At 37.0% G+C, this 17243-nt stretch overlaps 1 protein-coding gene across 10 annotated transcripts in view; it reads left to right on the top strand.

The window, feature by feature from the left end:
* Positions 1-17243, top strand: part of SLC4A10 (solute carrier family 4 member 10) — a 474235-nt gene that overhangs the window by 317008 nt on the left and 139984 nt on the right. For all 10 annotated transcript variants that reach the window (XM_050752258.1, XM_050752259.1, XM_050752257.1 and 7 more), the window contains one exon: positions 2968-3106. In XM_050752258.1, coding sequence (XP_050608215.1) covers positions 2968-3106 — 139 coding nt within the window. The remainder of the gene's footprint in view (positions 1-2967; positions 3107-17243) is intronic.

The raw sequence follows: 17243 nt of genomic DNA, 5'->3' as shown, positions 1-17243 counted from the left end.
ACTAAAAACAAAAGATTCTAATAGTAGACAGAGAAAAATGGAACAATGATCCCAATGATTGCAGATTTCTCATTAAGAAACATGAAGGCTAAAAGGAAGTGGAATAGCATTTGAGAATGCTGAAAGAATATTTAGTCCAGGATTCTATATCCAGTGACTTATCCTTTAGGCATGAAGGTTAAATAAAGGCATTCTCAGATGAAGGGAAACTAACATCATACTTATTCATAAAAGGCTGTTTTCCCCCTGCCACCAGGAACAAAGTAAGCATGGCCACTCGCACCACTGCCACTTAATATTGTACTGTAATTCTATCTAGTACAATAAATAAACAAAGGGTTTGGAAAGGAAAAAATAAAACCGTTCATATTCACAGATGACATGATCGTCTACCTGGAAAATTCCATGGAATCTACAAAAAAAATTTTTAGAAATAATAAGTAAGTTTAATAGGGTTGAAGGATCCAAGGTCACATGAAAATAACATTTCTTTATACTAGCATTAAAAATTGGAAATAAATTAAAAAATATAATAACCTCAAGAAATGAAATATCTAGGTATAAATTTAACAAAGCAGGTATAAAATCTGTGTTCTGGAAATTATAAAACCTGATGAAATAAATGTTTTGAAATGAAAGAAGACCTAAATAAATAAAGATACATGTAGTTTCCATGGATTGGAAAAAATCATTACAGTTAAGATACTATTCTCCCTAAATTGATCCATAGATTTAATGCAATTTCAATCAAATTCCAAGCAGGAACTTTGTAGATACAGAAAAACTTGTTCTAAAATGTGTATAAAAAGGCAAAAAGATTAGAATAGCCAAACAGTTTTGAAAAAGAAGAGCAAATTTGGGAGACTCATACCATCTGACTTGAAGAATTACTCTAAAGTTATAGTAATCAAGAAAGTGTGGTATTGTCAAAGGAATAGACAAAGCAATGAACTAAATCTTTGTGTTCCCCCAAAACTCCTATGTTGATATTCCAACCCCAATATGATGGTATTAGGAGATTGGGCATTTGAGGTGAAATTAGGTCATGAGGGTAAAGCCCTCATGATTGGGATTAGTGCCGTATAAAATGAACCTCAGAGAACTTTCTCAGCCTTTTCAACCATGTGATATTACAAGGAGAAAACAGCAGTTTGCAACCCAGAATAAGGCCTTCACTAGAACCTAATCACACTGGCACACTGATTTCAGACATCCAGCCTTCAGAAATGCAAGAAACAAATTTCTGTTGTTTATAAGCCACTCAGTCTATGGTACTTTGTTATAGTATCCTGGACTGACTGAAATATAGGCCTAGATCAATGGAACATATTAGAATGTCCAGAAAAATAGTCCAAACAAATATAGCTAATTGATTTTCGAAAACAGCACAAAGCATGAAGAATACACTTTTTCTGTGTCTTTTATTTGGGTCTTTTCCATAAATGGTATGATATTGGAACAATTTAACATCCATATGCAAAAAATAAAAAAAACCACCGTGAATTAAACCTCATATCTTATACCAAAATTAACTCAAAATGGACCATAGCTCCAAGATGTAAAATATAATATACAAAACTTTAGAAGAAAACATAAAAGAAAATCTTTGTGACCTTTAGGCAGAGAGTTTTCAAATTTAATACCAAAAGCATAATCTATAACACACACACACACAAATTAGAATTTATCAAAATTTAAAACTTTTCCTCAATGAAAGACACTGCGAAAAGAATATAAAGACAAACTATAAATGGGGAAAAAAGACAAATGTTGCAAATCATACGTTCAAAAAATGTCGTGTATCCAGAATGTATAAAGAAGTCTCAAAACTCAACAGTAAGGAACAAACAACCCAATAAAAATAAGCAAAATATTTTAATAAACACTTTGCCAGAGAATAAATATGGAAGTCAAATAAACTTAGGAAAAATTGTCAGCAATAGCCATTATAGAAATGTAAAGTAACACCACAATGAAATATCACTACATAGAATGGCTACAAAACAACTGATAATACCAAGTGCTGGTGAAGATTCAGAACAACTGCAACTCTCTTGCATTGCTGCTGGGAATGCAAAATGGTACAGCCATTTTGGAAAGCAGTTTGGCAGTGTCTTATAAAGCTGAATGTACACTTTTTGTGTAACTAGCAATCTTCATTTTAGGTATTTACCCTAGATAAATAAAATTTATGTTTACACAAAAGCCTACACAAGAATACTTATAGCAGTTGTATTTATAATTGCCAAGCGCTAGAAATCCAAATGTCCTCCAGCAGGTGAATGCATAAGCCAAGAGTGGTACATTCCTACAATGGACTGTTACTCAGCTATGAAAAAGAATGAACTGCTAATACACACATTCACAGATAAATCTCAAAATCTCAAAGGCATTTGCTAAGTGAAGAAAGTCAGTCTCAAAAGGTTATATGCTGTGTTTCCACTTACATGACATTTTGCAAAGGCAAAGCTAGCAGAAGAGACCAGATTAGTGGTTGCTGGGGGCTACAAAAGGGAGATAGGAATGACTACAAAGGAGGATCACAAGGGATTTTTTTTGGTGAATAACACTCTGCATAGTTTTAGTATAAATGAATTTTATCATAATCTACTCTCCTGAATATTACCCATAAAATATACCATATATGATGAGAGAAAATGAGTATATGTGTCTGAGAAATAGGAATAGCTTCCATGAGTGTTAAAAATAATCCAAAATAATCATTTATTTATTTATTATATGTATACATTAATATATACATTTTATATATTTATGCTCCCAAATTATACTGGACTTCATGTAATGATGAATTTGGTTTTAGTTCCTGAGTTTGTTTTGGATGAGTGTTGCAGTGGGGAGCAGGGGAGGTGTGAGCTTGGGGTGGTGTTGAAGGCAGTGACTGGGATATTTTAAGCTCAGGGTCATGGTAATACATGTTCATGGTAATACATGTCTCTGATTTTTTAGACACCCCATCACAGAGGGTACAGTTTATTCTTGGAACCGAGGATGATGACGAGGAACACATTCCTCATGACCTTTTCACAGAACTGGATGAGATTTGTTGGCGTGAAGGTGAGGATGCTGAGTGGCGAGAAACAGCCAGGTGAGGATTTTTGTTAAAGGGTGAAGGCATACTAAATAATTTTCATGTTACTAGAAAAAGAGTTTTCTAACACAACGATTTTGCAAACATCCACGATTGCTGCTGATTTTAGAAGTTGCTCATCTAGCCTGAGCATATCCTATAACGGGATATGGGTCAGAAAGAAATCTGAAGGCAGTAATTACAGTAAACGGTGATGCAGAGCCAGCAACAGCTGCAGTCTTAAAGATAAACAGTAACATAATTTGTGTGTCATCAACAAAACAAAAGAAATCTAAAAGTAGTTTATTTCTGTTTTTTCAGCTGCTGGCTTGCACCTAAATTTATGATATTATATGATAACTTGAAAGTGGGCTTTTTTTAAAAGAAGAAAGGGCAAATATCATAAGATGCTTTATGTATAGTCCTGGATTTCATGTGCTCTTTCATGAGAATAAAAATAATTTGTAATATATTTCTAGGATATGCATACATTTAAGTATAGTGGTTTTTAAAAATATCTTTTAAAATCACTTTTTCTGTCATTTCTAATTAAGATTTTTACATTGCTATATCATTGATAGAGTTCTGTAAAGGTGGAATTAAATTTTGTGTTTACTTTTTGTTCATTCTTTCTGATTTGCTCAGTTAACAAACATTTATAGAGTGTCCATAATGTGCCAGGTGCAATGGATATGGCACAACAACAAAAATCTTAGATCTTGCCTTTAGGGATCTTGCAGTCTAATTTAGACAAGAACACAAAATTGTAAATGCTGTATAATGAATGCTACGATGCAGGTATGCACAAGAAAATGTGGGCACACCCAGGGTTGTCATTTACCCACTGTTTCACAAATTTTAATGTGACTACAAATCACCTGGAGTGTTGTTTAAAATGTAGACTTAGTAGGCCTCAGGCATAGAGTCAGATCATGAGGATGTTGTGCAAAATGTTTTGGGTTTGAGAACCACACTTTGAGTAGCAGTTATCTAAACCACAAGGTGAGAGAGACTATCAGGGTAGCTTCCCTGGAGGAGGCGATGCTTGAGCTGGCTCTTGTGAGTTGGGTTGGAGTTAGCTAGGCAGAAAAGCAGAGGGGACAGTATTCTAGGCAGAGATAGCAGGATGTGCTTCAACACATCATTGACACCGGTTTAGTGGTTTTGTTTTTGTTTTTGTTTTTGTCTGAGACAGAGTCTCACTCTGTCCCGAAGGCTGGAGTGCAGTGGTGAGATAGCGGCTCACTGTAACCTCCGCCTCCCTGGTTCACGCAATTCTCCTGCCCCAGCCTCCCTAGTAGCTGGGAACACAGGCGTCTGCCACCATGCCCAGCTAATTTTTGTATTTTTAGTAGAGATGGAGTTTCACCCTGTTGGCCAGGCTGGTCTCGAACTCCTGACCTCAAGTGATCTACCCACCTCAGCCTCTCAAAGTGCTGGGATTGCAGGTGTGAGCCACCATCCCCCTGCCAACACCGGTTGTATTGTTTTGTTAGGCTATCTTTTCCATCATAGGACAGCTTTATTGTTAGAAAATCTTTATCTTAAGCATATTTTTTAGTGGTCCTCGGATTGCAATTGCTGTCTGAAAACCACAGAAATTCCACTGGATCATGTTAAACTCGTAGTTGCATTTATTCATTGACTTTACTCAGACAGTGTAGAATTCAATTCTCAATTATGAAAATGAATCTTGTGAATAACACTGGCCCAATTAATTCTTGTTTAATATATTTTCAGTGGTCTTTACAGCTCTCCTTTATTTAAAAAACACTAAAAACAAGACAATCAAAATGGCTACCACCTAGTTTATCCTTATTAACATTTTAAAATAAATAAAACTAATAACTGCCAGTATTTAAAATTCACAAGGTATAGCATGGCAGAAAAGTAAAAGTACTTCTCTACGCTTATTTGCAATATCTCTTTTCAAAAGTAATCACTGTTAATCTTTTTTGTGCATCTTTCCCCCCAAATTTAATGCCTAAACCTGCATGTAAATATATGCCCTTTTAAATTTACACAATAGGGATTATACAATATACAGTGTTCATATCTTATCTTTTCCACTTAATATATTTGGAACATTTTCCATACCAGCAATTCAAATTTACATTATCTATTTGATGATTGCATTGCATTCAATTATATGGACGAACTTTCCTTTATTTATTTATTAGCTAGTCTTGATAGACATTTAGGTTGTTTATATTTTCCCATAAAAACTGCTGCAATGATTGTTCATACAAATATTTTGTCATTATTTTGTAGATGTTTCTATAAAGTAAATTTCTAACAATGGGAACCTATGTAGCAAAGAGAGCAGACATTTTTTTACTTTGATAAATACTGTAAACTTACCTTCATAAAATGTTTTTGTAATTTACACTTATATCAACAGTGTATGAGAGTGCTTATTTTTTTCCTCCACATCTTTTCACAGTAAATTATCAAACTGCTTAAAATGTCTTTTCTAGTTTTATAAATAAAACATAAACCTCATTGTTTTAATTTGATTATTCAAATTATTAGTGAGGTTCAATATCTTTTCATATGTTTTTATTTTTTTCATGTGAACAGACAATTATTCATTTCCTTTATCCGTTTTGTATCAAATCATTCATTGTTTTCTTTATTTGCCTTTTTGAACACTTTAAATTGGTGGCATGTTATTCTGTATGAACTAATCTTTTTAATAAAAGAATTTACTTAAGTTTCCTCATAATGTTTTGTATTGTAATATTTTAAATATAGACTTAAATTTAAAATAGTTTTATATAACCTGGTACGTATTAAGATGAAGAGACTTCTACCTTACTTTTTGTCCCAACTGCATCAAAAACTACCTGGGAGTTTTAGAAATATGTAATATATGTGCTCATCCTCTTGGTGAAAGAAAAGGAATGTATGATCATCTTTTCCACAAATTAGTGATATAACTTGCTCTTTTGTGATTTTGATAAGGAAGTTAAAGTGCCTCCCTCCCTGTTTAAGACCAGAAGCATCTGTCTACTACGAGTTACAAGGAACAGATGTTCCTGGGTGACTTGAAGGAAGGAGATCTGGTGATTGTGGTGACTAGATACTTCTAGTTGGTTAGAGTCTTTTTAATCAACTGCTAAGAAGTAATTTTTTGAAGCATTTCTTTTAGAGTTCCTTCTTTATCCTCATACTACATAATAGAGCTGAAAAGTAAGATTGGAATATATATTTTGGCAAGAGAAACTCCCTTATTCTTATAGTGGTTGGTGATTTTTCATCTTACAGATCAAATAGTGATCCATTCATTTTAACCAATAACTTCTTGTAACTTGCCCACTCTCATAAAGCTAGGAGATTGCAGAAGTGATACTAGAATGTAGCACTCTCACTTTGCTACAGTTGAGCAAGTAGGTTTTTGTTATAATCTAATGGATTAACTCAATAACATGTTTGTCGTAAACCACCAAAATATATTGCTGTTGATTTATAAAGAATAAAAAGATAATCCAGTTAATTATTCACATTCTCTAATATTATTAGATGGACCTGTGTTTGTAGTCAAGCTTCTAGAATCTAATGCATGGTATAGCTGTTTGAGCTTCAGAGAGACATCTGGTGAGCAATGGAAATAATAACAGATATTGAAGGGGAGGGTAGATGAATTTTTAACTGAGACACAATGCCTCAGGGAAAGGCAGAATATATTTATTGAGGATTTCGAAAAGTAGCAGGTTTTAAAGTGGCAGAAGTAATTTTGTTCTGATTGCCCTAGTTCATCTAAAAAAGCTAATTTTTGTTAATCCATGACTCCATCAGATTTTTCAAATGCAATTTAATTCTAGTAAATCATTAGAATCACCATTTAAAGCACTTTTTTAAAAAAATTTATTTATTATTATTATACTTTAAGTTGTAGGGTACATGTGCATAACGTGCAGGTTTGTTACATATGTATACTTGTGCCATGTTGGTGTGCTGCACCCATCAACTCATCATTTACATCAGGTATAACTCCCAGTGCAATCCCTCCCCCCTCCCCCTCCCCATGATAGGCCCCTGTGTTTGATGTTCCCCTTCCTGAGTCCAAGTGATCTCATTGTTCAGTTCCCACCTATGAGTGAGAACATGCGGTGTTTGGTTTTCTGTTCTTGTGATAGTTTGCTAAGAATGATGGTTTCCAGCTGCATCCATGTCCCTACAAAGGACGCAAACTCATCCTTTTTGATGGCTGCATAGTATTCCATGGTGTATATGTGCCACATTTTCTTAATCCAATCTGTCTCTGATGGACATTTGGGTTGTTGATTCCAAGTCTTTGCTATTGTGAATAGTGCTGCAATAAACATACGTGTGCATGTGTCTTTATAGCAGCATAATTTATAATCCTTTGGGTGTATACCCAGTAATGGGATGGCTGGGTCATATGGTACATCTAGTTCTAGATCCTTGAGGAATCGCCATACTGTTTTCCATAATGGTTGAACTAGTTTACAATCCCACCAACAGTGTAAAAGTGTTCCTATTTCTCCACATCCTCTCCAGCACCTGTTGTTTCCTGACTTTTTAATGATTGCCATTCTAACTGGTGTGAGATGGTATCTCATTGTGGTTTTGATTTGCATTTCTCTGATGGCCAGTGATGATGAGCATTTTTTCATGTGTCTGTTGGCTGTATGAATGTCTTCTTTTGAGAAATGTCTGTTCATATCCTTTGCCCACTTTTTGATGGGGTTGTTTGTTTTTTTCTTGTAAATTTGTTTGAGTTCTTTGTAGGTTCTGGATATTAGCCCTTTGTCAGCTGAGTAGATTGCAAAAATTTTCTCCCATTCTGTAGGTTGCCTGTTCACTCTGATGGTAGTTTCTTTTGCTGTGCAGAAGCTCTTTAATTTAATGAGATCCCATTTGTCAATTTTGGCTTTTGCTGCCGTTGCTTTTGGTGTTTTAGACATGAAGTCTTTGCCCATGCCTATGTCCTGAATGGTACTACCTAGGTTTTCCTCTAGGATTTTTATGGTATTAGGTCTAACATTTAAGTCTCTATTCCATATTGAATTAATTTTCGTATAAGGAGTAAGGAAAGGATCCAGTTTCAGCTTTCTACTTATGGCTAGCCAATTTTCCCAGCACCATTTATTAAATAGGGAATCCTTTCCCCATTTCTTGTTTCTCTCAGGTTTGTCAAAGATCAGATGGCTGTAGATGTGTGGTATTATTTCTGAGGACTCTGTTCTGTTCCATTGGTCTATATCTCTGTTTTGGTACCAGTACCATGCTGTTTTGGTTACTGTAGCCTTGTAGTATAGTTTGAAGTCAGGTAGCGTGATGCCTCCAGCTTTGTTCTTTTGACTTAGGATTGTCTTGGAGATGCGGGCTCTTTTTTGGTTCCATATGAACTTTAAAGCAGTTTTTTCCAATTCTGTGAAGAAACTCATTGGTAGCTTGATGGGGATGGCATTGAATCTCTAAATTACCTTGGGCAGTGTGGCCATTTTCACGATATTGATTCTTCCTATCCATGAGCATGGTATGTTCTTCCATTTGTTTGTGTCCTCTTTTATTTCACTGAGCAGTGGTTTGTAGTTCTCCTTGAAGAGGTCCTTTACATCCCTTGTAAGTTGGATTCCTAGGTATTTTATTCTCTTTGAAGCAATTGTGAATGAAAGTTCATTCCTGATTTGGCTCTCTGTTTGTCTGTTACTGGTGTATAAGAATGCTTGTGATTTTTTCCCATTAATTTTGTATCCTGAGACTTTGCTGAAGTTGCTTATCAGCTTAAGGAGATTTTGGGCTGAGACAATGGGGTTTTTCTAAATATACAATCATGTCATCTGCAAACAGGGATAGTTTGACTTCTTCTTTTCCTAACTGAATACCCTTGATTTCTTTCTCTTGCCTAATTGCCCTAGCCAGAACTTCCAACACTATGTTGAATAGGAGTGGTGAGAGAGGGCATCCCTGTCTTGTGCCAGTTTTCAAAGGGAATTTTTCCAGTTTTTGCCCATTCAGTATGATATTGGCTGTGGGTTTGTCATAAATAGCTGTTATTATTTTGAGGTACGTTCCATGAATACCGAATTTCTTGAGCGTTTTTAGCATGAAGGGCTGTTGAATTTTGTCAAAAGCCTTTTCTGCATCTATTGAGATAATCATGTGGTTCTTGTCTTTGGTTCTGTTTATATGCTGGATTATGTTTATTGATTTGCGAATGTTGAACCAGCCTTGCATCCCAGGGATGAAGCCCACTTGATCATGGTGGATAAGCTTTTTGATGTGTTGCTGAATCTGGTTTGCCAGTATTTTATTGAGGATTTTTGCATCGATGTTCATCAGGGATATTGGTCTAAAATTCTCTTTTTTTGTTGTGTCTCTGCCAGGCTTTGGTATCAGGATGATGTTGGCCTCATAAAATGAGTTAGGGAGGATTCCCTCTTTTTCTATTGATTGGAATAGTTTCAGAAGGAATGGTACCAGCTCCTCCTTGTACTTCTGGTAGAATTCAGCTGTGAATCCATCTGGTCCTGGACTTTTTTTGGTTGGTAGGCTATTAATTATTGCCTCAATTTCAGAGCCTGCTATTGGTCTATTCAGGGATTCAACTTCTTCCTGGTTTAGTCTTGGAAGAGTGTAAGTGTCAAGGAAATTATCCATTTCTTCTAGATTTTCCAGTTTATTTGCGTAGAGGTGTTTATAGTATTCTCTGATGGTAGTTTGTATTTCTGTGGGGTCGGTGGTGATATCCCCTTTATCATTTTTAATTGCGTCGATTTGATTCTTCTCTCTTTTCTTCTTTATTAGTCTTGCTAGTGGTCTGTCAATTTTGTTGATCTTTTCAAAAAACCAACTCCTGGATTCATTGATTTTTTGGAGAGTTTTTTGTGTCTCTATCTCCTTCAGTTCTGCTCTGATCTTAGTTATTTCTAGCCTTCTGCTAGCTTTCGAATGTGTTTGCTCTTGCTTCTCTAGTTCTTTTAATTGTGATGTTAGAGTGTCAATTTTAGATCTTTCCTGCTTTCTCTTGTGGGCATTTAGTGCTATAAATTTCCCTCTACACACTGCTTTAAATGTGTCCCAGAGATTCTGGTATGTTGTATCTTTGTTCTCATTGGTTTCAAAGAACATCTTTATTTCTGCCTTCATTTCGTTATGTACCCAGTAGTCATTCAGGAGCAGGTTGTTCAGTTTCCATGTAGTTGAGCGGTTTTGATTGAGTTTCTTAGTCCTGAGTTCTAGTTTGATTGCACTGTGGTCTGAGAGACAGTTTGTTATAATTTCTGTTCTTGTACATTTGCTGAGGAGTGCTTTACTTCCAATTACATGGTCGATTTTGGAGTAAGTACGATGTGGTGCTGAGAAGAATGTATATTCTGTTGATTTGGGGTGGAGAGTTCTATAGATGTCTATTAGGTCTGCTTGCTGCAGAGATGAGTTCAATTCCTGGATATCCTTGTTAACTTTCTATCTCGTTGATCTGTCTAATGTTGACAGTGGAGTGTTGAAGTCTCCCATTATTATTGTATGGGAGTCTAAGTCTCTTTGTAAGTCTCTAAGGACTTGCTTTATGAATCTTGGTGCTCCTGTATTGGGTGCATATATATTTAGGATAGTTAGCTCTTCCTGTTGAATTGATCCCTTTACCATTATGTAATGGCCTTCTTTGTCTCTTTTGATCTTTGATGGTTTAAAGTCTGTTTTATCAGAGACTAGTATTGCAACCCCCGCTTTTTTTTGTTCTCCATTTGCTTGGTAAATCTTCCTCCATCCCTTTATTTTGAGCCTATATATGTCTCTGCATGTGAGATGGGTCTCCTGAATACAGCAGACTGATGGGTCTTGACTCTTTATCCAGTTTGCCAGTCTGTGTCTTTTAATTGGAGCATTTAGTTCATTTACATATAAGGTTAAGATTGTTATGTGTGAACTTGATCCTGCCATTATGATATTAACTGGTTATTTTGCTCGTTAGTTGATGCAGTTTCTTCCTAGCCTCGATGGTCTTTACACTTTGGCATGTTTTTGCAATGGCTGGTACCGGTTGTTCCTTTCCATGTTTAGTGCTTCCTTCAGGGTCTCTTGTAAGGCAGGCCTAGTGGTGACAAAATCTCTAAGCATTTGCTTATCTGTAAAGGATTTTATTTCTCCTTCGCTTATGAAACTTAGTTTGGCTGGATATGAAATTCTGGGTTGAAAATTCTCTTCTTTAAGAATGTTGAATATTGGCCCCCACTCTCTTCTGGCTTGGAGAGTTTCTGCCGAGAGATCCGCTGTTAGTCTGATGGGCTTCCCTTTGTGGGTAACCCGACCTTTCTCTCTGGCTGCCCTTAAGATTTTTTCCTTCATTTCAACTTTGGTGAATCTGGCAATTATGTGTCTTGGAGTTGCTCTTCTCGAGGAGTATCTTTGTGGCGTTCTCTGTATTTCCTGGATTTGAATGTTGGCCTGCCCTACTAGGTTGGGGAAGTTCTCCTGGATGATATCCTGAAGAGTGTTTTCCAACTTGGTTCCATTTTCCCCCTCACTTTCAGGCACCCCAATCAGACGTAGATTTGGTCTTTTTACATAATCCCATACTTCTTGCAGGCTTTGTTCATTTCTTTTTCTTCTTTTTTCTTTTGGTTTCTCTTCTCGCTTCATTTCATTCATTTGATCCTCAATCGCAGATACTCTTTCTTCCAGTTGATCGAGTCGGTTACTGAAGCTTGTGCATTTGTCACATATTTCTCGTGTCATGGTTTTCATCTCTTTCATTTCGTTTATGACCTTCTCTGCATTAATTACTCTAGCCATCAATTCTTCCACTTTTTTTTCAAGATTTTTAGTTTCTTTGCGCTGGGTACGTAATTCCTCCTTTAGCTCTGAGAAATTTGATGGACTGAAGCCTTCTTCTCTCATCTCGTCAAAGTCATTCTCCGTCCAGCTTTGATCCATTGCTGGCGATGAGCTGCGTTCCTTTGCCGGGGGAGATGCGCTCTTATTTTTTGAATTTCCAGGTTTTCTGCCCGCTTTTTCCCCATCTTTGTGGTTTTATCTGCCTCTGGTCTTTGATGATGGTGATGTACTGACGGGGTTTTGGTGTAGGTGTCCTTCCTGTTTGATAGTTTTCCTTCTAACAGTCAGGACCCTCAGCTGTAGGTCTGTTGGAGATTGCTTGAGGTCCACTCCAGACCCTGTTTGCCTGGGTATCAGCAGCAGAGGCTGCAGAAGACAGAATATTTCTGAACAGCGAGTGTACCTGTCTGATTCTTGCTTTGGAAGCTTCCTCTCAGGGGTGTACTCCACCCTGTGAGGTGTGGGGTGTCAGACTGCCCCTAGTGGGGAATGTCTCCCAGTTAGGCTACTCAGGGGTCAGGGACCCACTTGAGTAGGGAGTCTGTCCCTTCTCAGATCTCAACCTCCGTGTTGGGAGATCCACTGCTCTCTTCAAAGCTGTCAGACAGAGTCGTTTGCGTCTGCAGAGGTTTCGGCTGTGTTTGTTATTGCCCTGTCCCCAGAGGTGGAGTCTACAGAGACAGGCAGGTTTCCTTGAGCTGCTGTGAGCTCCACCCAGTTCGAGCTTCCCAGCAGCTTTGTTTACCTACTTAAGCCTCAGCAATAGCGAGCGCCCCTCCCCCAGCCTCGCTGCTGCCTTGCCGGTAGATCACAGACTGCTGTGCTAGCAACCAGGGAGGCTCCGTGGGTGTGGGACCCTCCCAGCCAGGTGTGGGATATGATCTCCTGGTGTGCCTGTTTGCTTAAAGCGCAGTATTGGGGTGGGAGTTACCCGATTTTCCAGGTGTTTTGTGTCCCAGTTCCCCTGGCTAGGAAAAGGGATTCCCTTCCCCCTTGCGCTTCCCAGGTGAGGCAATGCCTCGCCCTGCTTCAGCTCTCGCTGGTCGGGCTGCAGCAGCTGACCAGCACCGATCGTCCGGCACTCCCCAGTGAGATGAACCCAGTACCTCAGTTGAAAATGCAGAAATCACCGGTCTTCTGTGTCGCTCGCGCTGGGAGTTGGAGACTGGAGCTGTTCCTATTCGGCCATCTTGCTCCGCCCCCTAAAGCACTTCTTTCTTTTGATTAGTATTCCAGATGGGATTAATAATTGTCTACCCTCACAGCAGAAATAAAAAGGATATTTTATCAGCACGTTGCACCTGTCACATATCACATCTTGCATAATTTATGCCCACTGTCATTGCCAAGTAAAACTTAAGCAAAGTTTTAGATTTTGAAGCTAAATTTTTGAATCATAATTATTTAATAAATGTTTGTAAAAACCAGCTGTTCACTTTTAAAAACCCTAAAAGAAGCCATATGAAGAGACTAATGAAATCAACACAATTACAATGTCCTGCTTATAAATAACAAGTAATGTTATTAATAGAAAAGTGAGCAAAGTTACCACAGCTGTGCAATTGTGGTGACAACATGTTTGACTGACTGTAGTTGCCCTTTATAAAAGCTTCCCACAAATGAGCTCAGAAGAGGCAAAGCAGGGGGTAGCAGTTAGGCTTCTGGTACATACATGGCAGCATAGAAAAGGATTATTACATCAAAACAATTTTATTGATGCTGTGAAGGCATTTGATATTCAAAATTAGTAATGGTTTAAGTCATCTGGATTTTTTAGTGGAAAATAATATGGATTAAGAACAGGTGTGAAAATAATATAGATTAAGAACAGTTAATGTCTATAAACACTAAGTTTGGATGTATTTCATTTCCCCTTAAGATGACTATAGGTATTCTTTGATTACATGTTATTCTCTAGCTCCACCCTAGCCATGTCCCCCAACTATCCTAAAAGAGGATGTTTTTTCTTGAGACATCCATTATTTCCCCGAAGGCTATAATTTTGGATGATGTAGTAACTCCTTTTGGATGATAGGCTTACTCTTTTTTGTTTGGGTAGAATGAGAGAATTAAAAATCTTAGAAAAGTTAAACTGAGTTAGTGAGAATAGAACACCCAGAAAGAGTTAAATTCTCTAGAAAAAGCCTTCTCTAGAAGCACCTAATTGACAGAATAATTTTATTCTGTATATTTTAATATGAATATTATAGAGGAGATTATAATAAACTTAATCCTCAAAGAATTCGTGAAACATCTATTTAATGTTGCTTATTGGAAAGAGACTCCAATGTGCTAATCTTGGATGAAACAGATCCAGACATACTGAAGGAAATGAAAATAATCTCAGGGTTTAAATCCTCCCTTCTCCCCCCACAGAAGAGGTTGTGCAATTGGCCAACAGTTTTATTTATTTATTTTTTAGCATTATCCATCACATCTCATTCATGCTTTGAAACTCTTGTTTGCTTTGGTTTGCTATTCAAACAAATGTCAGCAGAGTTTATTTGAAAACTGGAACAAATTGCAGCACTTTAGGTCATTAATTGTAATCAGGCATTTTGCAACTGACAGTATATTCAGTGACTACAAATCTTGAAACGGTGTCTGGTGTGTTCCCAGATCTGTTCATGTCTATCTTTGAAGGATGAAATGGGATTTAAAAGAACAGAAAAGAGAGCTATAGTTACGTATTTATGTGTATGTATTATTTTTAATAGTCTCTTTAACAATATTCATTTAAATATCTCTTAAAGAATTGGCATCATTCTGGAGCTGGCATAAAGCACTGAATCTTGAAATGTTTAGTATCTTTAGTAACTTGATATTTGTAACATGTGGGCACCTTTTTATGGAAAGTACCTTCTGCCTCCTCCTATAATACTCATAAAACCTATGGGTACATCAAACCATCCATGCATATAACTTATATTTGGTCATCTTAACTAACAAACTGTTTGGAACTCCCTGAAGTTCCAAACTCCCTGAAAAGAACTCCATTCTTTTCTCATAGAATTAAGCCCTCAACTTGAAGAAAATTATTCTAAAGGAAGGAAGAATAATTGGATTTTTTAAAATGTCATTTCAGACACATAAATCACTGGAACAGAATAGAGAACTAAGAAATAGACCAGCACAAGTAAAGCTTACTGATTTTTGACAAAGCACAAAAACTATTAAATGAAGGAAGAATAATCTTTTCGAAAAATAATGTTGGAGCAATTAGACAATTTTTTGCAGGCAAAAAATTAGCCTCACCAATTCAAAATAGTTTATAAATTTAAATTTCAAACATAAAGCCATAAAATTCTTAGAAGAAAACATAAGAGAAAATCTTCAGGACCTAGGGCTAGGTGGCAAGTTTTTAGACATAACATCAAAAGCACAATTCGTAAAAGGAAATATTTATAGATTGAACTTTACCAAAATTAAAATGTTTGTGCTGTGAAAGATTCTGTTAAGTGGATGAAAAGGCAAGCTACAGACAGAAAGTATTTGCAAACCAGATATTCAACAAAAGTGTTATATGTAGAACATATAAAGAACTCTCAAAGTTCAACAGTATGAAAATAAATCAACTAGAAAAATGGGCAAAAGGCACAAACAGACATTTCACCAAAGAAGAGATACATATGGCAAATAGCACATGGAAAAATGTTCAATATCATTAGTCATTAGAAAAATGCAAATTAGAGCTTCTCTGAGATATTACTGCATACCTAATAGAGTAATAAAAAAGTCATAATAACAAATGTTGGTGAGGATTTGAAAAAACTGGATCTTTCATACATTGCTGGTGTGAATGTAAAATGGTAGAGCCACTTATGGAAAACAGTTTGACAGTTTCTGATAAAACTAAACATGCATTTACTATATGATCCAGCGATTGGACTCTTGGGCATTTATCCCAGAGAAATGAAAACATGTTCAGACAAAGACCTCTGCGTGAGTGTTCACAGCAAATTTCTTTCTTTCTTTCTTTCTTTTTATTATGCTTTAAGTTCTAGGGTACATGTGCACAACGTGCAGGTTTGTTACATATGTATACATGTGCCATGTTGGTGTGCTGCACCCATTAACTAGTCATTTATGTTAGGTATATCTCCTAATGCTATCCCTCCCCCCTCCCCCCTCCCCACAATAGGCCCTGGTGTGTGATGTTCCCCTTCCTGAGTCCAAGTGATCTCATTGTTCAATTCCCACCTGTGAGTGAGAACATGCGGTGTTTGGTTTTCTGTTCTTGTGATAGTTTGCTGAGAATGATGGTTTCCAGCTGCATGCATGTCCCTACAAAGGACACAAACTCATCGTTTTTTATGGCTGCATAGTATTCCATGGTGTATGTGCCACATTTTCTTAATCCAGTCTGTCACTGACGGACATTTGGGTTGATTCCAAGTCTTTGCTATTGTGAATAGTGCCGCAATAAACATACGTGTGCATGTGTCTTTATAGCAGCATGATTTATAATCCTTTGGGTATTTACCCAGTAATGGGATGGCTGGGTCAAATGGTATTTCTAATTCTAGATCCTTGAGGAATCGCCACACTGTTTTCCACAATGGTTGAACTAGTTTACAGTCCCACCAACAGTGTAAAAGTGTTCCTATTTCTCCACATCCTCTCCAGCACCTGTTGTTTCCTGACTTTTTAATGATCGCCATTCTAACTGGTGTGAGATGGTATCTCATTGTGGTTTTGATTTGCATTTCTCTAATGGCGAGTGATGATGAGCATTTTTTCGTGTGTCTGTTGGCTGTATGGCAAAACCTGCAAACAACCTGAATGTCCCCCATGGGTGACTGATTAAACAAACTGACACATTCATCTTTGTAATGGAATATTACTCTGTAATAAAAAAGGAACAAACTACTGATACAATAACTTTAATGTATATCAAGGGCATTATGCTTAGTAAAAAAGTGTCAGTCTCGAAAGGTTGCAAACTGTATGATTCCATTTAGATAACACCCTCAAAGTGACAAAGGTATAGTGACGAAGAATAGATTAGTGGTTTCCAGGAGACAGAAATAGAGTGAGGATTGAGAATATAAAGGTGCAGCACAAGGGATTTCTTTTGTGGTGATGGAACAGCTTCGTATGTTGATTGTGGTAGAGGTTACATCTATCTATACATGGGATAAAAATGCATAGAACAGAGGCCGGGCATGGTGGTTCATGCATGTAATCCCAGCATTTTGGGTGGTCAGCTAAGGCAGGAGGATTACTTGAGGCCAGGAGTTCAAGACCAGCCTGGGTAACTTAGTGAGACCCCCATCTCTATAAAAAAATATTTAAAAATAGCCAGACGTAGTACCTGGCTATATAGTCCCAGCTACTTGGGAGGCTG

The sequence above is a fragment of the Macaca thibetana genome, chromosome 12 (assembly GCF_024542745.1).
Source record: "Macaca thibetana thibetana isolate TM-01 chromosome 12, ASM2454274v1, whole genome shotgun sequence".
Lineage (NCBI taxonomy): Eukaryota > Metazoa > Chordata > Mammalia > Primates > Cercopithecidae > Macaca > Macaca thibetana.
The sequence above is the reverse complement of the archived record's forward strand: the minus strand, read 5'-3'. Positions and strand labels throughout refer to the sequence as shown.